At 43.8% G+C, this 26,114-nt stretch overlaps 1 protein-coding gene across 4 annotated transcripts in view; it reads left to right on the forward strand.

Moving 5' to 3' along the window:
* Nucleotides 1-26,114, forward strand: part of LOC137617236 (serine/threonine-protein kinase 11-interacting protein-like) — a 108,258-nt gene that overhangs the window by 35,205 nt on the left and 46,939 nt on the right. For 3 of the 4 annotated variants that reach the window (XM_068347193.1, XM_068347190.1, XM_068347192.1), the window contains 8 exons: nt 31-142; nt 1,517-1,812; nt 9,603-9,790; nt 11,504-11,632; nt 11,776-11,899; nt 19,002-19,169; nt 19,530-19,679; nt 20,464-20,607. In XM_068347193.1, coding sequence (XP_068203294.1) covers nt 31-142; nt 1,517-1,812; nt 9,603-9,790; nt 11,504-11,632; nt 11,776-11,899; nt 19,002-19,169; nt 19,530-19,679; nt 20,464-20,607 — 1,311 coding nt within the window. The remainder of the gene's footprint in view (nt 1-30; nt 143-1,516; nt 1,813-9,602; nt 9,791-11,503; nt 11,633-11,775; nt 11,900-19,001; nt 19,170-19,529; nt 19,680-20,463; nt 20,608-26,114) is intronic. The other variant, XM_068347191.1, reaches the window with a different exon arrangement.

The following is a 26,114-nucleotide window of genomic DNA, read 5'->3' on the forward strand; positions in this document are numbered from 1 at the left end:
GCTCATATGACATTACTGTACTGTTTCCAGGGGTGCCAAATCCACCACCACCAAGTTTAGCAGCCGATTCACTTTTCCTGCCTCTGGATACTAACACAGTTGCTCAGGCAATCACAACCCTCACGTGCCAAGATGAAATTAGGTAAGATTTAACAAAATTAGCAGCATCTTGCTATTTAGTAGTGTTGTTTTTTTGTTGTTTTTCTAAGTAATTGAGGACATTTCTGTGTCAGATGCTAGTTTTCGGTATGTTAATGAAAAATTATTTTGGCATGGGGGATGTCTTTTTCTTTTAGGGTTAGTTTTGATTCTGCAGAAGTGTAAGAGTACCAGGTATAAATATTACCGTAACAGCTAAATTAATTTCTGTATATTACCGTGTTAACGGCAAAATTGTAAGACCAGTTTTGGATGAAAAAAGTCAGGGTTCGCTCCTTACACGAGATACTTTTGGAATTATGAAAATATTTATTTTCTCAACCTCTTGTGTTTTTGTTGGGTATTCTAATTGCATAGGGTTTATTATTAGATTAGTAGTTTGAAAGAATTGACTTGAAATCATATGATATACTCATTTTAATTACAGTATATGGTTTTATGTTTAAGTTGAATAAGAACATTTACCAGTAATTTTATCTTTATTTATTTATAGTAATATACTCGGGCTCTGTTGTGTGAACCTATGGATAGGCTAGCCTAATTGTCCGTAACCTAGAATTTTCCAAATTTTTACCAGCAATTAATTTTCCTACTTACATAGTAGTTAGGAAGGATAGACTTAACAACATATAATATGCTCAGTATAATCATACACTAGTTGTGTGTTTAAGCAAAATAAAAATAAGAACTTTTTTCTTTATTACAACTCTTCCGTCAACAAAAACTTGCTTCGGTCTTCTAGGAATGTTTACATTATTTTTCAAGAGATGGCGGTAGTGATGGTTGCCCAAAACCTCAAAATTTGAAAGTTACCTGTATCTTATATGACATTAGGAAAACAATGATGCAAACAAGTTTAAACAAAGAAAAAAAAACTTTATTTGATAAACTTGAAATTTACGGTAGTTAGTAGGTAAGCGGCAGCTGCTGTATAAAAATGGTTGTTTGCCATTTAAGGTCTGGGGTAATTGGGTATAAGTAGTAGCAAATTTGCCAAACAACTACTGCTAGTTATCGTGAAAGATAAGTATAGATAGCAGTTTTGGATAAGTATAGATAGCAGTTTTGAAGGATTGACTTAGAATCATATATGCAATTATTTATTGCAAAAACATGTTGTAGGAACAAAATTTTGAGTGAGAATAGGAGGAAGAAGATTATCAATGAATATTAGTCACTTTGTTACTGTTTACATTTAGGTATGATCCAATCATTCGTATAGCTATTCTAAATTAAAGTCTGCAAAGTTTGCACAAAGCCATGGACACTTGCAAATGAAGCAGTGAATATATAGTTGGCCTTGAAATTATGCAATTGATGTTTAGACATTTCATTGGACCTTCTTATTCTCTTACAGTAATGTTGTACCTGAGCAATCTGACAGATTGTTAGAAAGAATTCTTCAAGAAACGACAGAGCCCCCTGGCACATGCACAGAAATTCTAGTCACTAGTAAGCCAGATGAAATAGCTGTGTCAGGCACTCCAACGGAAACAGAAAAAGATGGGGCCACTGAAGATAGTGTTCAGTCTATTAGCGAAGAAGTGGATAAAAGCTTGGAAGAGAGTAGAGACTCTAGTATCTTTGATGATAACTCTAAGGGTTATTCTGGTCACACGTCAGATTGCACTCCTTCAGAAAGTGAAAGTGAAGGTAAGTGTGATTTTTTATTTTTCAATATTAAACTTACCCGATGATCATATAGCTGTCAGCTCTGCTGCCCGACAGAAAAACCTACGGGCGGAATACGCCTGCGATCGCTATACAGGTGGGGGTGTACATCAACAGCACCATCTGTCAAGTAGGTACTCAAGTACTCGATGTCAACATAGAACCAATTTTCTCTCTGTCGTGCCACTGGCAAGACCTACTAAATACGCTGTTACTAACTGGATTTGTTTTCACAACTATTTGGTGAAGTACACTATTCCAGTTTTGAGCTTTCGCTATGCAGGGGTTTTATCTTCATTTCAAAACTTGAACTCGTTTTGGTTAGATTTAATTATGGTGACAAAGAGAGTATGGACTCTCTTTCACTTTTAAATGCCCGACCCTTCCCTTAGACGGAAGTGTGTTTAGGTTTTTAGTAATTTTGCCTAACACGTTATAGATCTATATATTTTATATCTCTCCGCCTTTATTAGGCCTCTTCGATTAACTTTCCTTTTATTATAAACATATAAAAATAAATTTTTGTTTTGTTTATATGCGACCTTTTCTGATAGTAGGCGGTCCTAACTTGGAACCGAAGTTAATCAACGTTGAGCCCGTTATTTCGTATTTAACCTTTGAAGAATTTAAAACTTTTTAAAATTAATGTTTTATGAAAGAATTTCTTTGATAGTCTACGTACTGTTTTCAAAGATGAACTAACGTTTAGTTTTTTTAGTCTACGCAGTTGTTGACGTTCAGGACGTTCAACATGCGCTCTATCGTTACGATAGAGAGAGAGTGTATCACGGTTTCACTTTGCAGTAAGAGTAAACCGATTCTAGCGTTTCGTTCATTCTTTCTTAGCTTAAATGGTTAAAATTCTAAATTAAAGGAACTTTTTATTTGGAAAACCTTTCAGTTTTTTTTTTTCCTTTAGCAATAACATGTTTTGACGATATATAATTGGGCTCTTCTCTCAGGTGCAAATTCTAGAGAGAAAGAGAGAGATAGAGACGGAGGGAGAGAGAGGAGAAAAAACGTTTCGTTCAAGCGGGTAACGTTGTTCTCGTGTTACTCTCCTCCCTAGTCGCTGTAGGGGAAGAAGGTAAAACGTTTCTAGGGTTTTATTCTTGTTCCCAGGCTATGTGCGGTGAGAGATTGTTAACGTAGTTTATTTGAACTAGTATTTAGTCTCTTTCCCAGCCACTGAATTCTTTATCTTTATATATATGTTTTCTGTTGTATTATACGACTGTTTTCGCAATTACTACCTTTTAATGAAGGGTAGGATTGCGTGTTTCAGGTAGAAATCAGTTAAAGTTTCGATTTCAGTGAAATAAGTGCAAAACAGAAAATCAAAGTGATAAAGTGATATGCGCAAGTGTTACAGTGTTGCGTCCGAGGGTTCGTCTGTTCGTGCCTGTCGTTCACCTAGTCCGGGACCTCTTGCAAGCTCCCAAGCCCGGGGGAGAAGTAATGTCGAACGACTTATGGGTTCTTCAGGCCTTGATCAGCGAACAGACGTTTTTCCCTCCGTGGTTTCGGGCGTATCTACCCAAGATCGCCCCACCCACACAAAGACGAGAGAGCCCATTTACTTCTCGTCTGCGGAAGAGGTTTCTCGTAAGAAACCTTGGACCAAGGTCTCGCAGCTTATTAAGTGCAAGTCGGTCCCTTCCGCGCAAGTCCAACGGCCCAGGTGTAGCCACTGGGTCAGTTCGGACTCGCTGCAGTCATCCGACGACTGCACACCTCCCAAGAGAGGCAAGATGGTACCGCAACAGGCAGTAACTCCGTCTGTTGCCGCACCCGCTGTTTTAGACCCTCAGTCACAACAGACAGTAGCTCCGTCTGTTGCCGCTTTTGTAGACCCTAAGTGGTCTTTACTGCAGTCTATGCAGACTCAGTTAGCTGCGGTTTTGCAGGAGTTTCGTGCCGAGAAGGTTAACGCTGCACCCGTTAGCCTACAACCTGCCACGGTTGTGCGCCCAGCTCACGCTGAGGCTGCCTGCTCCCACACTACGATTGCGGAGAAGGTTGACGATGCACCCGTTTTTCCTACAACCTGCCACGGTTGTGCGCCCAGCAGACGCTGCGGCTGCCTGCTCCCACACTCTGGCTGTGAGAGCTCCTCCACCCATGCGCAGTCGACCCTGCCAGACGCATGCTGACTCCCACAGACGCACGGAGCACTCCGTTGTCGTGCGTGTGATACCACAACACAGGAGGGTGGAGTTAAGCTGCCGTGTTTTGACACGGTGCGTCAGCCTCCGCAACCCACTGTGGTTACCGCCACTCGCCCGCAGCAGACTAGTTAGTCAGGAGTTGAGGCTTCCCCACAAAGCTTTGGTTGTTGCCAGCTCACAGACTGTCAAGCAGTTACATAACATTGCCTTCTGGTCTGCTACTTATGCACCAGTGCTGTATGTCCTCACGCACCTGTTGTGGTTGACAGTTCAGTTTTTGACAGTTCACGGACTGTCAAGCAGTTACATAACGTTGCCTTCTGGTCTGCTGCTAATGCACCAGTGAGACCCTCACTGAGATAACCTAGCTTTTCTCGGTCTAGGTTCCTGTAGATGAGAAAGTGCTGTTCTCCCTCCTACTGATATTCCTTTGAGGACTCTGTCATTTGGAGAGGAGCCTTAAGCTGCTTAGCCTTCTATGGACTTTAAATAAACTGGCTTATAGAGCGAGAGTCTGATAGGACACGAGAGAAGTTCTCGGCTTGGGAGTTCATGCCTCTGCCCAGATAGACTTCTCAATTCTGGTAGACTCGCCCTGGCGCCTAGCCAGGAGACGCTCCAAGTTGTTTACAGGTCAACTTCTCAACTTTTGTGAGCCTTTGAAGTTTTACTAGTGCTATTATGTCACACATAACAAGGCTTTCAGGGATGGTAAATGGTTCCGCCTCAGTCGCTAACCCCGTCTGTTGCCACACCTGCTCCCGTAGACCCTAAAGGGCTTTGCTGCAAGACATGCAGTCCAAGCTTGCGTCCTTGATAGAGGACTTAAATGTGGAGAAGAACCTTCTGGCCAACAACCTTCCAACCGGTTGGTTGTGCGCACTGTTGACGCTGAGGTAACCTACTCGCGTCTGCCAGTACTCGCGTCTGCCAGTTAAGATGGTTCCTCCACCGATGCGACCCAGTGTGGGTTGCCAGTCGCACGTTGATGTTAAGCGACGCTCGGAGGTGGTTGTTGACATTCAGGACGTTCAACAACCAGCAGAGGTGACTTGTTGTGACGCAGTGCGTCAACCTCAGCAACCCGGTAGGGTGTTGACTGCTCAACCCAGACAGTCTAGACAGTTTCGGGTTGACGCTGTTCTTCCTCGCGCACCCATGGTTGTTGACAGTTCACAGACTGTGCAGCAGTTCCATGATTTTGCGTCCGGCTCCGTCACGCATCCACCAGTGCGACCGGATTCAGCGAGTCAGACGTTGCCCACTCCGTTGCCGTTTCCTCATCAGGTTCGGATGAGGAACCCTCTGATGAGGACGTTGCTGAACAAGACGATCAGCCCCCAGCCCTGCTATCCATCCAGAAGATGCTGAAGAAGGAACACTGCCTGTCAGGCTGTGGATGAGTCTGGTAGGGACACTGTCATCCGTGGATCAATTTGTGTCTCTAGGAAGGCTACACCTCCGTCCTCTTCTATACCATCTAGCTTTTCACTGGAAAAAGGACAAGACGCTAGAAGCGGTCTCGATCCCGGTTTCCGGAAAGATTAAGTCTGGTCTGACTTGGTGAAAGGACTTTATCAACCTTAGAAAGGGTCTTCCCCTGACTGTTCAGACTCCCAACCACGTTCTCTTCTCGGACGCATCAGACGTAGGCTGGGGTGCGACATTAGGCGGTAGGGAATGCTCGGGATTATGGAACTCGAGTCAAAGGACAATGCATTTCAACTGCAAGAAGCTACTGGCAGTACGTCTGACCTGGGAAAGCTTCAGGTCTCTCCTTCAAGGCAAGTGGTGGAGGTGAACTCGGACAACACCCGGCTTTGACGTACATCTCCAAGCAAGGAGGGACCTACTCTCTGACATGGTACGAGATCGCAAGGGACCTCCTCAACTGGTCAACAGGTCTAGACTTTTCGCTAGTAACGAGGTTCATCCAAGGCAACTTGAATGTCATAGCAGATTGTCTCAGTAGGAAGGGACAAATAATTCCAACAGATTGGACCCTCCACAAGGATGTATGCAAGAGACTTTGGGCCACCTGGGGCCAGCCAACCATAGATCTCTTCGCAACCTCGATGACCAAGAGGCTCCCAATAGTTTGCTCACCTATCCCGGACCCAGCAGTAGTTCATATAGATGCCTTTCTACTAGATTGGTCACATCTAGATCTATATCCATTCCCTCTGTTCAAGATTGTCAACAAGGTACTGCAGAAGTTCGCCTCTCACGAAGGGACAAGGTTGACGCTAGTTGCTTCCCTCTGGCCCGCGAGAGAATAACTCACCGAGGTACTTCGATGGCTAGTAGACGTTCCCAGAACACTTCTCCTAAGGGTGGACCTTCTACGTCAGCCACGCGTAAAGAAGGTACACCAAGACCTCCACGCTCTTCGTCTGACTGCCTTCAGACTATCGAAAGACTCTCGAGAGCTAGAGGCTTTTCGAAGGAGGCAATCAGAGCGTTTGCTAAAGCAAGGAGAACATCCACCCTTAGAATCTACCAATCGAAGTGGGAAATCTTCCGAAACTGGTGCAAGTCAGTATCCGTATCCTCGACCAGTACCTCTGTAACTCAAATAGCTGACTTTCTCTTATATCTGAGGAAAGAACGATCTCTTTCAGCTCCCACTATCAAGGGTTACAGAAGCATGTTGGCATCAGTCTTCCGTCACAGAGGCTTAGATCTTTCCAACAATAAAGATCTACAAGACCTCCTTAAGTCTTTTGAGACCACGAAGGAGCGTCGTTTGGTTACACCTGGTTGGAATTTAGACGTGGTACTAAGATTCCTTATGTCAGACAGGTTCGAACCGCTTCAATCAGCCTCCCTGAAAGATCTCACCTTTAAGACTCTTTTCCTGATATGCTTAACCACAGCTAAAAGAGTCAGTGAGATTCATGCCTTCAGCAAGAACATCGGATTCTCATCCGAAACGGCTACATGTTCTACAACTTGGTTTTCTAGCCAAACACGAGCTGCCTTCTCGGCCTTGACCAATATCGTTCGATATTCCAAACTTATCGTATGGTTGGAAATGAACTAGAAAGAGTATTATGCCCTGTAAGAGCTCTTAAGTTCTATTTAAAAACCTTTACGAGGCCGGTCTGAAGCTTTATGGTGTTCAGTTAAGAATCCATCTTTGCCTATGTCAGAGAATTCTTTATCCTATTTTATCAGACTGTTAATACGAGAAGCTCATTCCCATCTGAATGAGGAAGACCAAGCTTTGCTGAAGGTAAGGACACACGAAGTTAGAACTGTCGCAACTTCCGTGGCCTTTAAACAAAATAGATCTCTGCAAAGTATATTCGACGCAACCTATTGGAAAAGCAAATCAGTGTTCGCGTCTTTTATCTTAAGAATGTCCAGTCTCTTTACGAGAACTGCTACACTCTGGGACCATTCGTAGCAACGAGTGCAGTAGTGGTGAGGGCTCCACCACTACAATTCCCTAATTCCATAACCTTTTTAATCTTTCTCTTGAAATGTTTTATTATTGTTTTTGGGTTGTCCGGAAGGCTAAGAAGCCTTTCGCATCCTACTTGATTTGGCGGGTGGTCAAAGTCATTTCTTGAGAAGTGCCTAGATTAGAGGTTTTGATGAGGACCTTTAGTGTGGGTTGCAACCCTTCATACTTCAGCTCCTAGGAGTCGCTCAGCATCCTATGAGGATCGCGAGGCTCAGTAAGGAAGACGTACTTAAAAAGGCAGAGTAATTGTTCAAGTCAACTTCCTTACCAGGTACTTATTTATTTTATGTTTGTTATTTTGAATAACTGCCAAAATGAAATACGGAATACTTAGCTCATAATAATGTCAACATGTAATGCTGGTCTCTACCCACCCCCCTGGGTGTGAATCAGCTATATGATCATCGGGTAAGTTTAATATTGAAAAATGTTATTTTCATTAGTAAAATAAATTTTTGAATATACTTACCCGATGATCATAAATTAAAGGACCCACCCATCCTCCCCAATAGAGACCCAGTGGACAGAGGAGAAAATTGGTTCTATGTTGACATCGAGTACTTGAGTACCTACTTGACAGATGGCGCTGTTGATGTACACCCCCACCTGTATAGCGATCGCTGGCGTATTCCGCCCGTAGGTTTTTCTGTCGGGCAGCAGAGCTGACAGCTATATGATCATCGGGTAAGTATATTCAAAAATTTATTTTACTAATGAAAATAACATATTTTGCAAAAAATTTCTAATATTTTACAAGTTAGTTTTTTCTAATTGTATACAAACATCTCATCCTTTAGAATAGGAATATGTCTTTAGCCAAGCTGGTATGGCCTTTGAATCCTTAACATTTTGGTCCGTGTCCTCATAAGCAAAGCAGAAACTAACTGTTGCGATGCGCAGCTTCAAATTTTTTATCTTTTCTTATTTTTTTTTGTAATACGTGTTTTTTTTTTTTTTAAATGATTTTTAGTAATCACTTGCACTTGTAACAGCAGATGTGCACCAAGAGGTAAACATGTGCAGTGGATTTTGTTCATATGAGGATAAAAACCTTTGACTCTCCACGTGTTGTGTACCTATTGTAAGGGAGAGACTGTTCTCATATTTTCAATCAGAAGACGATGAAATCAGATCGAAGCTTGTCACTTGGTGGTAATTTCTCATCCTTGTAAGGGAATTACCTGGTTTAGACACTGTTGCCCATATCTGTGTGCCCAACAATGAACAATATTCACTTGGCAAGCACACTTGTCTTTGACAGTGTTTCCTGGGTGGTAAATCCTGTGTAATGCAGTGTCAGAGACTGCTTTCCAAGCGCTCACATTGTCATTATCGGTTTCCCAGATCATGACTCCTCTGTGACAGCAAGGTAGAATGATTCCTTACCCAACCTCTTCTCCCTTCTCCTTTCTCATCATCTGACACTCCTTCTTTGAGAAGATGATGATGATGTCACGTAGGAAGGCCTTCCTCTAAAAGTTCTTTGGGACTTGTAGGGATTGTTCTCCCTTTTTGACAGGGAATGACATTACTCCCCTGCTAACTGGTACCTTCATGATCAGTCAAGCGGGACGTGAACTGGTGTTGCGGTTACTGCTATTGCACCGGATGCAGTTGAGCAGTCCCCCTTGCAACACCGTTGATATTAACCAGCCATTAGCCATTCCAGCTTGCCTGAAGACATATTTTAAATGACTCATAATAATTATACCTAAAAAAGGGTAATTACATTTAGACTTCTATTTTATTGTAGTTTATAGCAGCATAAGGGACTTTGGGAATACATGTTGTGTTTGATAGTTTTTATCGTGTCTTCTTCAGTGTACTTTGTTATTGTGTATGTATAGTTCAGCTAAAGGTTCAGTTGTCTGGCTAAATAAAACTACATGATGATGATTTGAAGTAGCATAACTTAAGTCAGATTTGTGTTTACAAACTCACATTTAATAGCGCAGGGCAATACTTATGTAAAAACTGTGTGGACACAAGTGGTGATACAGTATGACTTTGAAGAATTTTTATTTGTTGAATGTTTCAAAGTTCAGTAGCAGTGATTAGAAACTATATTTAAATGGTATTATATATTATACATATATCTGACCTATGCACCAGTAACATCTTGTCCTTATTCACAGATGAGAAAGAGGATGTTCAACTCTTCTTAGTGAAAAAAGAAACTGTTAAGACTGTGAGACATGCATCTGTTCTTGAGGATGAGGTTCTGAATATTGAGGAGAGCATAGTTGAGCAAGATATCATACTGGCTATTACATCTTTATTCTTCAAGGAGAAAAACAGCTTGACTGCTCGAACAATTTACAAGGTACATTGTCAGGGTATTTTATGTTTATGTATTTTTTCACTTTTCAAATTTATTTCTCAATCATTGTAGATAGCCGTTTTAAAAATGCACTATATATAATACCATATATGTTGAAGTTTGTTTGTGATTCAAGTTAATATATTCTTTAAATCAGATGAAGTAATGTTTTAGAAATAATTGAATTTTGGTAAAGGTTGATAAAAGTTTGTGTTAAAATGGAGTTATAAAATCCATTACACACCCAAACATATTTAGTAATTTGAATCAAGTTCTGGTTCCAAAGTACTTTCTTACTGTATTCTATTACTGAAGGACATATCTTTAATTATGGTTAATATAAGTATCTCTGTCTCTCTCATGGGTATATTATACAGTAAATATTGAGGATAGTATTAAATATTAATAATGATAAAGATGGTGACGATAGTATTGATTAGAGTAATGAAAAACCAAATCCACTGAGTATAGTAGGCACTATTGATTTTGTTAATAATACATTAATGATAATACAGTACATCCTGTACATACGAACAAGATTTGTTTTAAGAGTGCAAGAGTGAGTTCCAAGTTGGAACAAGAATAAGTTCAATATGATTAACTCAGGCACTCATCCCATAACCTCCAACCCCTACTCAAAATTGTTTTCACAAAGCTGTTTTTTTCTGACATAAGTGAACTAGCTTACATGAGCATCATGAATTACGGATTCTTTCAAAAGTAGTTAAAATTTTTTTTTAATGTATTGCACACACATGTTCCTATCTTTGAAAGTTTGTAAGTCAAATGTTCTCATCAAGATGACTTATTGTAATAATAATGATACTGTGCTGATGATATGCAGTTTACTGTACTGTACAGTGTACATACACATAGTGTATGTAATAATACTTGATGCTGTAGACCATTGGGGCTACTCAGCGACTGCTCTATTCTTCCTCGTTGATGTGATAATCCGGGCTCATTTTCATGACGATAGAAAAACGCTTATAGAGTAAGCAGTTATTATGGAGAAGTTTTTAGCCGTGCTTGCTTTTATTTCATTCCCCTTGGAAATTTTCTGAACTGAATCTTACACTCTGACAACGGCAAGTGATTTTCTTTCTTTGGCAATCAAATTGGGAATTTTAATTTTTCTACAATACAGTAGATAACCCTGGACCAACCGTCTTAGTATTTGCACTGAGATTCAAAACACATTTGGAAACCATGCTGTCTACATTACACTAGTAGGCTGAAATTTCATTTGTTGTGCTTATAAACGCTTTCACAGACACCAGCGATAAAAGATGTAGGATAGAGCGTAGGTATCTTGATGCTTGTGCCTAACAGATGACAAGATGTGTACACATTCAAGCACTCAAACAGATGAATGGCTAGCACTTTGAAACAGTTTGAAAATTAAGTTCCGTATATATTTTTTATAATGATACTAATATTGTTGACAGCGTAAAGTGGTACACGGAAGGTAAATCCATGGATAAGGAGTGGACTGCCACAATAAAGAATGAAAACTTAATTTACTGAACAACTGATAAAGTGATATCTTTCAAGGCAAAACTTATTTGATATTTTACATTATATTTTATTGCTGTTGATGATTGTAATAATGTGATGTATCTTTATCTCAAATCGCAAGAAAACTATTTGCATTATAGATCCAGTTCAATCCTGTAATTTGATTAATCAAGATGTTATTTTTCCTTCAACTTTCAGTGGGACTTGTGTAGTATCGAAAGCATGGAACTTCTCTCTGTATCGCCCCATAAAGTTTTAATTACTTTTGACACTATAAAAAGTACTTATAAGAAGAGGACTTATATATTTGAATCTTCAGATTATCAGGTAAGATGACCAATACTGAAGTGGTTTGGATAGCAACTAAGCTTGAAGTGATAATTGTTTTGATAATTAAAGTTTCATGGACATGGTAATGCTTTTCATATTCTAAAATTATTCTATGCCTTATGGGGTTTATTTCTTTCCAGGACTTTTCTTCAGTTTTGTCCCCAATTTTAGAGAAGAACACTCTGGAAAAGGTGTTAGATTCTGCCATGACCTGCCTTAAATGTAATACTCAATTTTCCCGGGAACTAGCTAGGCAATCTGATGGTAAGTACAGTAGATTATTATTTTGTTTATTAGCAGTTGTATGGTAGAACTACATTATCCACATTCAGTACATGGAAACATGTTTTAAGTGATGTTTAGCCTGAAAAGCAAATTCTTTCAATAGCTGTGCAGGTATTCTCCGAAAAATCTTGAACATTATAATTTTTATGAGAATTATTATTTTATTATTTTTTTTTTTTTTTAATCTTTGCCATTCTGTCTTATCATATTCAAAATTTGGGAGAGATACAAAGGATGAGAATATTTTAGTTATTTTATTTATCCAATAACAGTTTGAAGATGCAGAGAAAACACAAATTTTCTACAAATCATATAATTTATAGTGTATGTAGAATGATGAGGTAGAGACTGGACATGCTTTCACCACTAGTTGTAGATGTCAGTTATTATTGTAAATGTGATAACTCTGCTCTTTTCCTGACTAATTACTATAGTTGTAGTTCCTGTGAGTGTGTATCAATCCTGGGGTATGAAGATACTGGGAGCTGATATGACAACAGTGTAGTTAAATGGGAGTGCCACTAGCACCTTATGCATATGTTCACTAGAACTTTGTAGAAGTTCTTAGCTATTGTAACAATACCATAGCATCTATAATTAGCCGAGACCCTTAGACGCATTATGACCCCAATTAGCAAAACTGATTTTCATGAGGGTATATTTTATTTTGGTCTTTTACCTTGTACTGATAGTTGTTCCTGGGTGTTGCCTGCGTTTCTGCAGGCCCAGGATCATCTTAGACTCCTTAGCATGAATGAATATGGTCAATGTGGTGATTCCGGGTTAGTCCTCTGGGAAGATCTTTAGGTTTACTCTGCAAGAACTGTTGCTTCCTTGTCTTGATTTCTGTGCTTGATTAGGTGACAAAGATACAACATAAGCATTATACTGCAAAAATGTCCATTTTTGCATTTTTTGTACAAGTATCTCACATAAGTAGTGATCAAAGATTATTGGTGTATTCTTCCTTGTTGAATAACTGACTTTTAGCTGTTTTTCCAGGTTTGATGGAGTTTTATTGCAATGTTATTACAATGTTATTGTCCACTTACTGTGAAATGTTGAATGACTTGTAAACAAGAGTGTTTGAAAGCAAGGACCTTGAATACACACCAATCAGCTGACTATATTCATAAAAGTATGCTTGAAGATCTGTTGTAATTAGTTACCTTGGGTAGTGTAAAAGGATATTAACATGAATGGAAACACAATAGTGAACAGATTTGAAGGTAAATATATGTAGTTTATATCTCCAAATTGGGAGTTATTACCTCTTATTAGAGCAGAATAATTTTTTCCATTAGATGTGTTTTCAACTTCTCTCATCTAATAGAAGCACAATTATCAAGGTGATATTGTAGTTGGCTTATGGCATGAACAAGTTAGTATTTATAATTTTTCAATATTTAACTTAGCCGGTGATTATAATAGCTGCAACTCTGTCGCTCGACAGAAAAACTCTACGGAAAAATTCGCCAGCGATCGCTACACAGGTAGGGGGTGTACTCAACAGCGCCATCTGTCGTTCAGATACCCAGTACTCATTGTAAACAAAGAACTCAATTTTCTCTCTGTCGGGCTACCGGCAAGACCTCCTAATTCGCTGTTGCTAACTGGATTTGTTTTCACAACTATTTGGTGAAGTACACTATTCTAGTTTTGAGCTTTCGCTATGCAGGTGTTTTATCTTCATCTTAAAACTTGAACTCGTTTTGGATAGATTTAATTATGGTGACAAAGAGAGTATGGACTTTCTTTCACTTTTAAATGGCCGACCCTTCCCTTAGACGGAAGTGTGTTTAGGCTTTTAGTAATAATCTTATCACGTTATAGATTTTCCTCTATATATTTTATATCTCTCCGCCTTTATTAGGCCTCTTCGATTAACTTTCCATTTTTTATAAACATATAAAAATAAATTTTAATGCTTTGTTTATATAGACCTTTCCTGAGAGTAGGCGGTCCTAACTTGGAAACCGAAGTTAATCAATGTTGAACCCTTTATATCGTCTTTAGCTTTTAAAGAGCTAAGGATTTAAAACTTTTTAAATGTAATATTTTATGAAAGAATTTCTTTGATAGTCTTCGTACTGTTTTCAAAGATGAACTAACGTTTAGTTTTTTATGCTACGCAGTTGTTGACGTTCAGGACGTTCAACATGCGCTCTATCGTTACGATAGAGAGAGAGTGTATCACGGTTTCACTTTGCAGTAAGAGTAAATCGATTCTGACGTTTTGTTCATTCTTTCTCAGCTTAAATGTTTTAAATTCTAATTTAAAGGAACTTTTTATTTGAAAAACCTTTCAGTTTTTTTCCTTTAGTCAAATAACATGTTTTTTTTGACGATATATAATTGGGCTCTTCTCTTAGGTGCGAAATCAAGAGAGAAAGAGAGAGAGAGATAGAGACGGAGGGAGAGAGAGGAGAGAAAACGTTCCGTTCAAGCGGGTAACGTTGTTCTCGTGTTACTCACGTCCCTAGTCGCTGTAAGGGGAGGAAGGATAAAACGTTTTTAGGTTTTTATTCTCATCCCCAGGCTATGTGCGGTGAGAGATTGAAAACGTAGTTATATGAACTAGTGTTTAGTCTCTTTCCCAGCCACTGATTTTTCTTTTTATCTTAAAAGATGTTTTCTGTTTTTTGCTGGTATTATGAGCTTGCATTATACGACTTATTTCGCAATTACTACCTTTTAATGAAGGGTAGAATTGCGTGTTTCAGGTAGAAATAAGTGCAAAACTGAAAATCGAAGTGATAAAGTGATATGCGCAAAGTGTTACAGTGTTGCGTCCGAGGCGCAAAGTTTTACAGTGTTGCGTCCGAGGGTTCGTCTGTTCGTGCCTGTCGTTCACCTAGTCCGGGACCTCTTACATGCTCCCAAGCCCAGGGGAGAAGTAATGTCAAACGACTTATGGGTTCGAGAGGCCTTGACCAACGAACAGACGTTTTCCCTCTATGGTATCGGGTGGATCTTACCAAGATCTCCCCTACCATAAGACGAGAGAGACGTTGTTTCTCTTCGCCATCCGTAGGCTTTTCGCATAAGAAACCTGTCACAAGGTTTCGAAGCCCTTAAGCGAAAGTCAGTCCTTTCAGGACAGGTCCAGCGTCCTGGTTACAGCCATTAGGACAGCTCTGACCCTATGCAGTCATCGGATAACTGCTCGCCGCCTAACAAAAGCGTAACACAGACTCCGAGAGTCTTTTTTGTAGGCAAAGTGTTGCGGTCACAGACGTTACCCTCGTCTATTACCACAACCATTTCCGTTGATCCTTAAGGGGTTGTATGGCAAAACATGCAGTATATGCTTGCCTCCCTTATGGAAGACTATTCTGCCGATTAGTCCGTTGAGTCTAGCCGTTTATCTCATCGATATCCTGGCTTTCAGCCAACCTAACGTTCCTTTGTGCTTACTGTTGACGTTGGCGTAGCTTAGTCACGTCAGTCAGGTTGTTTAGAACCACACTCGATGCGGTCTCGTGTGGTTTTTCAGCCGCATTTGGACGTTAGGCCACTGGCTGATGCTCCTGTTGACGTTCAAGACGTTCACTAACAATCGAAGTTAACTTGTTTTGACGCTGTGCGTCAACCTCCGCATTCTAGAGTTGTTTTGACTGCTCAGTCTAGGCAGTCAAAGCAGTCTCGAGTGGACGCTGTGCGTCCTCACGCACCTGTTGTGGTTGACAGTTCAGTTGTTGACAGTTCACAGACTGTCAAGCAGTTACATGACGTTGCGTTCTGGTCCGCTACTAATGCACCAGTGAGAGACTCAGCTTTTATCGGACAAGGTTCCTGTAGATGAGGAAGTTGCTGTTCTCCCTCCTACTGATATTCCCTTGAGGACTCTGTCGGATGGAGAGGAGCCTAAAGCTGCTTAGCCTCCTATGGACTTTAATTAAATCATGATGATTTTTTTAAGGATCTTCGTCCGGATCTTTTTGTAACTGCTGCTCCTCGTTCGCCTAAACGTCAGAGCTTACACTAGGCCTAGCTACTTCGAAGCCGTTGTTTTTAAGCTAGTGCTCTCTCGCTCTCCTAGAGAGCGTTACGTTGGCTAGGCGACTGGTTTTTCACCAGGAGGAGTTTGGGGGATACAGCCTTTGCTTTCCCTTCTTTTAAACTGGTTTATAGAGCGAGAGTCTGATATGACACGAGAGAAGTTCTCGGCTTGGGAGTTCATGCCTCTGCCCAGATAGTTCTCAATTCTGGTAGTCTCTCCCTGGCGCCTAGCCAGGAGACGCTCCAAGTTGTTTACAGGTCAACTTCACAGCTGTTGTCGAGCCTTTGAAGTTTTGCTGTACTATTATGTCACGCATAACAAGGCTTTCAGGGATGGTAAACGGTTCCGCCTCAGTCGCTAACCCCGTCTGTTGCCACACCTGCTCCCGTAGACCCTAAATGGGCTTTGCTGCAAGACATGCAGTCCAAGCTTGCGTCCTTGATAGAGGACTTAAATGCGGAGAAGAACCTTCTGGCCAACAACCTTCCAACCGGTCGGTTGTGCGCCCTGTTGACGCTGAGGTAACCTACTCGCGTCTGCCAGTTGAGGTGGTTACTCCACCGATGCGACCCAGTGTGGTGGAGGTGAACTCGGACAACACCACGGTTTTGGCGTACATCTCCAAGCAAGGAGGGACCTACTCTCTGACGTTGTACGAGATCGCAAGGGACCTCCTCACCTGGTCAAAAGGTCTAAACATATCTCTAGTAACGAGGTTCATCCAAGGCAACTTGAATGTCATGGCAGATTGTCTCAGTCGGAAGGGACAAATAATTCCAACAGAATGGACCCTCCACAAGGATGTATGCAAGAGACTTTGGGCCACCTGGGGCCAGCCAACCATAGATCTCTTCGCAACCTCGATGACCAAGAGGCTCCCAATATTTTGCTCACCAATCCCGGACCCAGCAGCAGTTCATATAGATGCCTTTCTCCTAGATTGGTCACATCTAGATCTATATGCATTCCCTCCGTTCAAGATTGTCAACAAGGTACTGCAGAAGTTCGCCTCTCACGAAGGGACAAGGTTGACGCTAGTTGCTCCCCTCTGGCCCGCGAGAGAATGGTTCACCGAGGTACTTCGATGGCTAGTAGACATTCCCAGAACACTTCCCCTAAGGGTGGACCTTCTACGTCAGCCACACGTAAAGAAGGTACACCAAGGCCTCCACGCTCTTCGTCTGACTGTCTTCAGACTATCGAAAGACTCTCGAGAGCTAGAGGCTTTTCGAAGGAGGCAGCCAGAGCGATTGCTAGAGCAAGAACATCCACCCTTAGAGTCTACCGATTGAAGTGGGAAATCTTCCGAAACTGGTGCAAGTCAGTATCCGTATCCTCGACCAGTACCTCTGTAACTCAAATAGCTGACTTCCTCTTATATCTGAGGAAAGAACGATCTCTTTCAGCTCCCGCTATCAAGGGTTACAGAAGCATGTTGGCATCAGTCTTCCGTCACAGAGGCTTAGATCTTTCCAACAATAAAGATCTACAGGACCTCCTTAAGTCTTTTGAGACCACGACACGAAGGAGCGTCGTTTGGTTACACCTGGTTGGAATTTAGACGTGGTACTAAGATTCCTTATGTCAGACAGGTTCGAGCCGCTACAATCAGCCTCCCTGAAAGATCTCACCTTAAAGACTCTTTTCCTGGTATGCTTAGCCACAGCTAAAAGAGTCAGTGAGATTCATGCCTTCAGCAAGAACATCGGATTCTCATCTGAAACGGCTACATGTTCTCTACAACTTGGTTTTCTAGCCAAAAACGAGCTGCCTTCTCGACCTTGGCCAAAATCGTTCGATATTCCAAGCTTATCGTATGGTTGGAAATGAACTAGAAAGAGTCTTATGCCCTGTAAGAGCTCTTAAGTTCTATTTAAAACGAACTAAACCTTTACGAGGCCCGTCTGAAGCTTTATGGTGTTCAGTTAAGAAACCATCTTTGCCTATGTCAAAGAATTCTTTATCCTTTTTTATCAGACTGTTAATACGAGAAGCTCATTCCCATGTGAATGAGGAAGACCAAGCTTTGCTGAAGGTAAGGACACACGAAGTTAGAGCTGTCGCAACTTCCGTGGCCTTTAAACAAAATAGATCTCTGCGAAGTATAATCGACGCAACCTATTGGAAAAGCAAGTCAGTGTTCGCGTCTTTTTATCTTAAGGATGTCCAGTCTCTTTACGAGAACTGCTACACTCTGGGACCATTCGTAGCAGCGAGTGCAGTAGTGGGTGAGGGCTCAACCACTACAATTCCCTAATTCCATAACCTTTTTAATCTTTCTCTTGAAGTGTTTTTATTGTTGTTTTTGGGTTGTCTGGAAGGCTAAGAAGCCTTTCGCATCCTAGTTGATTTGGCGGGTGGTCAAAGTCATTTCTTGAGAAGCGCCTAGATTAGAGGTTTTGATGAGGTCCTGTTGTATGGGTTGCAACCCTTGATACTTCAGCTCCTAGGGGTCGCTCAGCATCCTAAGAGGATCGCGAGGCTCCGTAAGGAAGACGTACTTAAAAAGGCAGAGTAATTGTTCAAGTCGACTTCCTTACCAGGTACCTATTTATTTTGTTTAGTTATTTTGATAACTTCTAAAATGAAATAAAAATTCTTAGCTCATATGATGTACAGTAAACATATTTTGCTGGTCTCTACCCACCCCCCTGGGTGTGAATCAGCTATTATAATCACCGGCTAAGTTAAATATTAAAAAATGTTATTTTGATAATAAAATAAATTTTTGAATATACTTACCCGGTGATTATAAATTAAAGGACCCTCCCTTCCTCCCCAATAGAGACACAGTGGACCGAGGAGAAAATTGAGTTCTTTGTTTACAATGAGTACTGGGTATCTGAACGACAGATGGCGCTGTTGAGTACACCCCCTACCTGTGTAGCGATCGCTGGCGAATTTTTCCGTAGAGTTTTTCTGTCGAGCAACAGAGTTGCAGCTATTATAATCACCGGGTAAGTATATTCAAAAATTTATTTTATTATCAAAATAACATTTTATAATTTAATGTATAAGCTGTATGATAGAGTATTTTTATTGTGTGCTATGATTTTCAATTACTGATTTTCTACCTAGCAGGTTCCAATTTGCTCAAATGCCCCAACTGTGGGGGTGGTGTGGTTGTACGTGTCGACCGAGTAGACCATCCTTCTGTTTCTGTGGCTGGTTTTGACGAACACGTACCTCGAAGCAGCACTCCCCTGTCGCAGGCATTGACTCAGGCATCGTGTCTTCCATCATCAGGTACTTAAAAATTTCTTTGCCATGTGCATTATCTCGAGTTGGAGATGGAACGCATCATTCTCATCAGTTGGATTGAGCATTATATCTTTGATTTATAGGATGTTATTTTCCTTAAATTTCTCATAGGTTTTATTACCTATTATTATTACCCTTTCCTTGTTTAATTCCTTTTCTTTTAATTATCTTATTTGGTTCATCAAGCACCATAAATTATATTCATCATGGTAATATTTTTCTGTTGAGCCTCAAATGATTACATGTAATATTATTTTCATTACCTAAAACCTTAATCTTTTAATACATGACGTTAAAAAGAGAGTAATTGTTGAACAATTTATATATGATTATTTAACTTCACAGATATTCCAACATGCCCAGGAGAATCTAGTGAAAGTGTTAGCGTTTGCAGCGAAGCATCATCCTGTGTGCGTCGTGAATCAGATGTCGAGGTCATTTCCAATCCGTCCATTTCTAGTATAGAAATCCTCAATGATCAACAACTCATTCACGGTTAGTAACGAATATCTTTTAATAATCTTTTCCTTCCAAACCCATCATTTACATTAGCCTACAATTGTATTAGTTGCAATTCATAGTTACTTCAGTCCTGAATAATGAATTGTTTGCTGGCTCACAATTGAAGTGGGATCAATGAACCATTGAATGAAACCTTAGGTTAGCTGATTGAAACCCGTAATCCAACTAAAAGTCAGTTTGCTCTTTTTCCTCTTGTCTAACATCTTAATTTTGGACCATATGGTTTAATAGTATTGAACATTGAAGTAAAATCTCTCAACCATAAGTTCACAATTGAACTTTACATTACAATTAAACCTCATTATACTGTACTGCTTGTCCCTTTATGGGTGAGTGTAAAGTTATAAATACTATAGTAATAATGAAATGTTATTAAATTTGAACTACCTTGTTTTCCCTTTTTTAGGGAACATTAAGATGTGATGGTAAAGTTAGGGTGGTACAGATGGGGCTTCTGGAGGTCCAGAACACAAAATTTTATCATAAAAGCAGGTTTTCAGTTTGAGGGGTTTGTGGAAGCTGGTGTAGGTGGCTTTCATTTTCAGATAGTTTCTAAAATTGCTTATTCAAGCAGACAATTCTTTTATGCCGAAATTTTTTATGGTTAAAGTTGTAAATTAATATAATTTCAGGGTATATACTAATGAAGTTTAAGTTTCAATTATTTTAGGTAAAGTTTAGAATAGGATCGTTATGGGAAAGGCTTCATTTAGAAAAAATGTGATTAATAGTTTTTGTTTTCTTATTTTACATGCAGATGTGATTCCTGAAGAGGATATAGAAGAGCAGAAACCTCCACCTCCTGCAGCAGTCAATAGTGATGCCAGAACCCCTGCCAACTCTCCAAGTACCTTCCACAAACCCGAATCTAGTACTGGCATGCAAGAAAGTAGCTCATCAGGTATGATTTGACTTTTTTACTATCAGATATTATGATAGGGTTCAGAGTCAACTTTTTTCCCCCTGAGACATTTAGTTGATTTTTTTTATTTGCTAGCGAGATTTTTTCTATTACTAATGTTTTCGGGAACAGTACTATGATTTTTATTGTATGGATGGCTGCCTTCCATTTGAAGTCATTTTTATTGTGCTGCCTTGCTCATCTTTTCCCAGTCCCTGTACGTTTGATGGCTGTTTTATATTTGAATTCATGAATACACATTTTCAAGTGCTGTACATTATTGTGATTTTTACAGGTCAGATGAAGTGAGGTTTTTTAAGTTTATAATAGTACAGTACTGCCTTTATTACTGAATACTGTACTCTTACACTTTGATTTTAGTATTTTTTATTCTTTTGATATGTAATAAGTACTTTAGTACAATCAGTAAAACATGCTTTTATATGCTGTTGGCCTTCAATATATTGTACTCGGGCAGTCACAATCCCAGATATCTTAATTTTTTTTTTTTTTTTTTTTACAATAATCAAGGAGTCGTCTTGTATGGGATCAGATTAATATACAGTATAAGTTTCAAATATGTTTCTTTGTTCCAACACGGAGTACTTACCTCAAACTACTTTCTTAGGAGTATCTGGGATCTCCTCCCAACCGACCAGAGTTTTGTGTAGTTTACCCTAGTCCCGTTTTCTATGAGGGGTAACCTCAGGTGGAGTGATAGGCGGCCTGAGGCTAACCCCGGGTCAGAGAGCATGCTTGCTCAGGTCTCGATCTCCAGTAAGTTCTCTGGTCGCGTCGCGATAACATCTCGACGCTCCCTCCTTACCCAGTGCGACCCTTTGTGTCCCCGACCCCCTTTTTGTCTTACGCGGTCCCCACGTGGACCCATTGTGTTCATTCTATACCCTTTCCTACCCTTCTCCTCTATGTTCGTCGTGTAGGGGCAGCTTATGTTCTTCTACAGCCACGTGTCCGGAGTGCGAGTCCTGGAACGAGGTGCACCCGATGCCTCGTCGGATGGAGCTTCTCAGCCACCTTCCCCTACCCAGAGTAGGGGACGAGGTAAGTCAGTGGTGGGGAAGAGGCCCTTTGCTCTTCCCCAGGAGTCTGAGTGGGTGCGGTATAGCACCAAGAAGAAGTAGGCGACGAAGAGGTCGCCCAAGAAGCCGAGCGTCCCTTCCTCCCTTGCTTCGACGGGCGTCTCGTCTGACCGAGCTTCCCTACCACCCTCCCCTACCCAGAGTAAGGGACGAAGTAAGTCCGTTGCGGGGAAGAGGCCCGCGGCCCTTCCCCAAGAGTCTGATCTTCAGGATAGTGGGGTTGTGGCGTCGTTCCAGACGAGTGAGGGGCCTGAGAGAGGGGCGGGAGTGTGTATTGGAGACAGAGTCCTGGTGCAAGCAGGCCACATCTCCTCTGATGACCCCATGTGGGGGAAAAATGTCCCTAATTTTTCTCCAGCCTCTTTGGCGTGTTTTTCAGTCGCTTCTGCAGCCGAGGGCGCCCAAGATCCCCCAAGAGCAGTGAGTGGGTGATGGTTCACTTCGACAGGCTGCTGGAGCTAGCTGCGGCGCCAGGCCCTTCAAGTTGGCGTCCGAGCAGCGGCACCCGACGGAGGGACTCATCATGGCAGGTTCCAGTCGACAGGCGTAAGTCCGCGAAGGTTCCAGCTCCTTCCGCCCAGCGGAGAGAGTCGCCCCTTCAATCTGGCAGCCGAGTCCTGACCTCCAAAGGCCACCTAGCTCGTCACGAGCGCAGCCCTGGTTTTCCTCGACGGGCAGGCCCGCAGATACGAGAACCTCCGGATGAGATGTTGGGCCCAGGATTGAGGCCCCCGTCCCGACGGCGTTGCCCGTCCTTCGACATGAACCCCCGTGACCCTACAGCAGGCTCTGGCAGACCGGCATAAGTCCGCGAAGGTTCCGACTCCTTCCGCCCAGCGGAGAGTCGCCCCTACGGTCTGGCAGCCGTGTCCCAGCCTCCAAGACTTCGACAGGCCGGCCAGAACGTGAAAGACAACCAGCAGCCACGAGGAAGCCCGCAGCGGCTTGGTCCTCCATGGGGGAAGACAAGTCCAGGACGGAGGCGTCCGTCCCAGCGGCGATGCCTGTCCTCCATCCAGAACCGCCGAAGTCGTACCACGACAAAGGATGCTTTCACCCCAAGCTCGAAAAGGAAGCGGGAGAATTCCCGAAAGAAGAAGTCCCGCTCTCGTTCCAGGCACGGCAGGAAGAAGTCCAAGACCTCCAAGAAGAAGGCGGAGAGGACCCGATCGTCGAAGGATAGCTGGGTGAAGATACCCCGGAGTGAGCTGTTTAAGGCTACCACAGCCGCGGCCACTTCCGGTTGGCTCCCTAAAGCCTCGTCTTCACCCGCTCGACCCTCCTCCTCCAGCAGGCCAGTTCACCGGCAGGGGACGTCGCACCAGGCCCCCCGAGACCTAGTTAAGTCCATGGAGGTTCCCGCTACATCAGCCCAACGGAGGTAGCCGCTCCGCCGGACGGAAGACTTGGCATCAGCCGCGGGTACCTTGGCAGACTTCTACAAGCACCAAGGGCACCCTTTGTGCCTAGGAAGGCCCACAAACAGGGAGACCCCCGCGGGGCAGGGTACTCCCATGACGGATACCCTCGTCCCAGCGGATCCGCCCATGCTGCGGGAAGGCCCGTCTGGAGGGAGGCAGGAGAAGCAGCTCCCTCCTTCCAGCGTTGCCTCCCATACCATTGCGGAGTCTTCTCAAGCGGAGGAACTGGTAACGGATGCCCTAGTAGAAGGGGGAGTGGGAGAGTGCTCATCTGATGACATCTCCTCCTATCGCAAGGTCCTGGCCCTCATAAGGCGGCATCATCGGTTGGACGAACCCAAACCCTCAGCGGAACAAACCTGGCTCTCTGGACTTAGCAGGCTCGTGGATACCCCGGTTCAGCTGAGACCCTCCTTGGCTCTCCCACTAGCACGAGACGTGAAACTGGGGATGGAGCATATTGATAAATACTTAGCTGGCCTGGCGGACGCCCCTAGGAGTCAGAGTTCCTCGAAGCTTCTAACCAGCCAGCACGGGGAAGCCTGCGGCTCCATGGATCTCCGCAGGAGCTCCATCCTTTCAGCGGAGGCAGCCGCTGGCTCGACCCGGCAGCATGGCATCCATACCCGGTACCACGACAGCTCCATTCAGGCTTCGTGGTCAACCGTTGGTATACCAGGGTACTCACACCCCACGGATTCCCCGGGAGGGGGTAGACCCATGACGGATACCTCCGTCCCGGTGGCTCCATCCGTGATGGAGCTAGCATATCCATCGTCCCGGCCAGCCCCATCCAAGCATTGGAGGTGGCCGCTGACACATCCATTACGGCTACCTCCGTCCCGGCGGCTCCATCCGTGCCATCGTCCCGGCCAGCCCCATCCAAGCATTGGTGGCGGCAGCTGACATGGCAGGGTACTTAAACCCCACGGTTTTCCCCGGGAGGGGTTAGACCCATGACGGCTACCCCCGTTCCTGACGGCTCCATCCGTGACGAAGGCAAAGTGGTTTTCCCCCTAGCGGGTCGAACGGCGTTATTGCCTCTCCAGTGCCTGCCTCAGTGGCCGCTGGAGAGAGGCCCCCGCACCTTTGCCCGGTGCCTCTTCGGTTCCGTCCGCCCGTCGGATGTAGTTGACACACGTAATCTTTCCCTTGCCTTGCCCCCCGTAGGGGAGCTTCGACTCCACAGTTAGCCTTCAGACCCTCCTACTCGGGCTCCAGGCCGCGGCTCTCAAAGGAGTTAGGAGGGGAGGCCCCCTACTCTTGCCGACGCCTCAGGTGGGGGATGCCTCACACGATCTTGGCAAGCATAGCGGGACCACGGAGCGGATCTGGGACCGTAGCAGTACTAAAGGAGGGGTACAGGCTGCCCTTCCTAGTGGACCCCCACCTCGGATCCCAGATCAACAGGTGGAGTGGTTGGCACCCAAGGACCCCTGGAGAGTAGCAGTATTGCAGGAAGAAGGCTCGGCAATGCTGGCGAAAGGGTCAGTAGAACCAGTCAAGAAACCAAGTCCAGGGTTCTATATCAGGCTCTTCCTGGTGGAGAAGGCAACAGGGGTCTGGAGACCAGTCATAGACCTTTCAGCCCTCAACAAATTCGTGTGCAACACCGACTTCAAGGTGGCCACTCCGAAGTCGGTCCTAGCGGCCTTGAAGGAGGAGGACTTCATGAGGTCCATAGGCCTCAAAGACGTCTACTTCCAGGTCCCTGTCCATCCCTCCAGCAGGAGGTTCCTAAGGGTAAAATGGAGTACCCAAACGTTGCAGTTCAAAACCCTATGCTTCAGACTGTCGACAGCCCTCAGGGCTTCACGAGGGTTTTTGCAACAGTTTCAGACTGGGCGCACGGACAGGGCGTCCGCCAGATTCGGTACCTAGATGACTGGTTGTTGCTTTCAGCCTCAGAGGAAGTACTGAGGGAGCAAGGCGCGAAGCTCCTGCAGTTCTGCAACATCTTGAGTATCATCATCAACCTGGAGAAGTCCCAGCTGATTCCCTCCACCAGGATGACCTACCTAGGGTTGGTCCTAGACTCCCGGATGGCGAGGGCCTTCCCCTCCGCGGAGAGACTGGACAACCTGAAACAGATACTCTGGCCCTTCCTGTTGGGCCAGCCCAGGAAAGCCAAGGACTGGCAAAGACTGATAGGACTCTCCGCACAAGATAGTCCTGGTGTCCCCGGAGACGAAGGAAGTCCTGGAGTGGTGGCACGCCAGAACGAACACCCTCAAAGGAATGCCCTTTGCAACCAACCCTCCGGAGTTGCTCCTATTCACGGACGCATCCAAGGAGGGCTGGGGTGCCCATCTTCTCGACAAAACGGCAAAAGGTAAATGGGAAGTCGAGGAGACGAACCTGCACATAAACGTGCTGGAGATGAGGACCGTACAAAGGGCGTGCCTAGAGTTCGTCCATCTACCCCGGGGAAGCACCGTGGCTCCGGGGTGCAGCAACGCCACAGTGGTGGCCTACGTGAAAGAGCAAGGAGGACTGAAGTCGAAGGGACGGTGCAGTCTCACGATGGAGTTCCTAGAATGGGCCGAAGTGGAACAAATCAATTTTTCAGCCAGGTTCTCTCCGAGGAAGAGGAACGTCCTGGCCGACGGCCTCAGCAGGATGGGTCAAGTAGTAGGGCCCGAGTGGTCCCTACACCCAAAAGTGGTCAAAACCCCCTTCCTGAAGTGGGGCTCGCCAGTGATAGACCTCTTCGCCACAAGACTAAATATACAGCTCCCCGTGTTTTGTTTTCCTGTGCCAGATCCAGCAGCAGCGTTCGAGGACGCCCTCCAATGAGACGGACGGCCAACCTGTGGGTGACTTTGGTAGCGCCCTGGTGGCCAGAGAGAGGGTGGTTCGCGGATGTAAAGGAACCGGCACGCCTTCCACCTGGGCCACTTCCAGACAGACCAGACCCTCTCCGGCAGCCTCATTTCCAGAAAGACCAGACCCTCTCCGGCAGCCTCATTTCCAGAAATCCCTTGGT

The sequence above is a fragment of the Palaemon carinicauda genome, chromosome 23 (assembly GCF_036898095.1).
Source record: "Palaemon carinicauda isolate YSFRI2023 chromosome 23, ASM3689809v2, whole genome shotgun sequence".
Taxonomy (NCBI): Eukaryota; Metazoa; Arthropoda; class Malacostraca; order Decapoda; family Palaemonidae; genus Palaemon; species Palaemon carinicauda.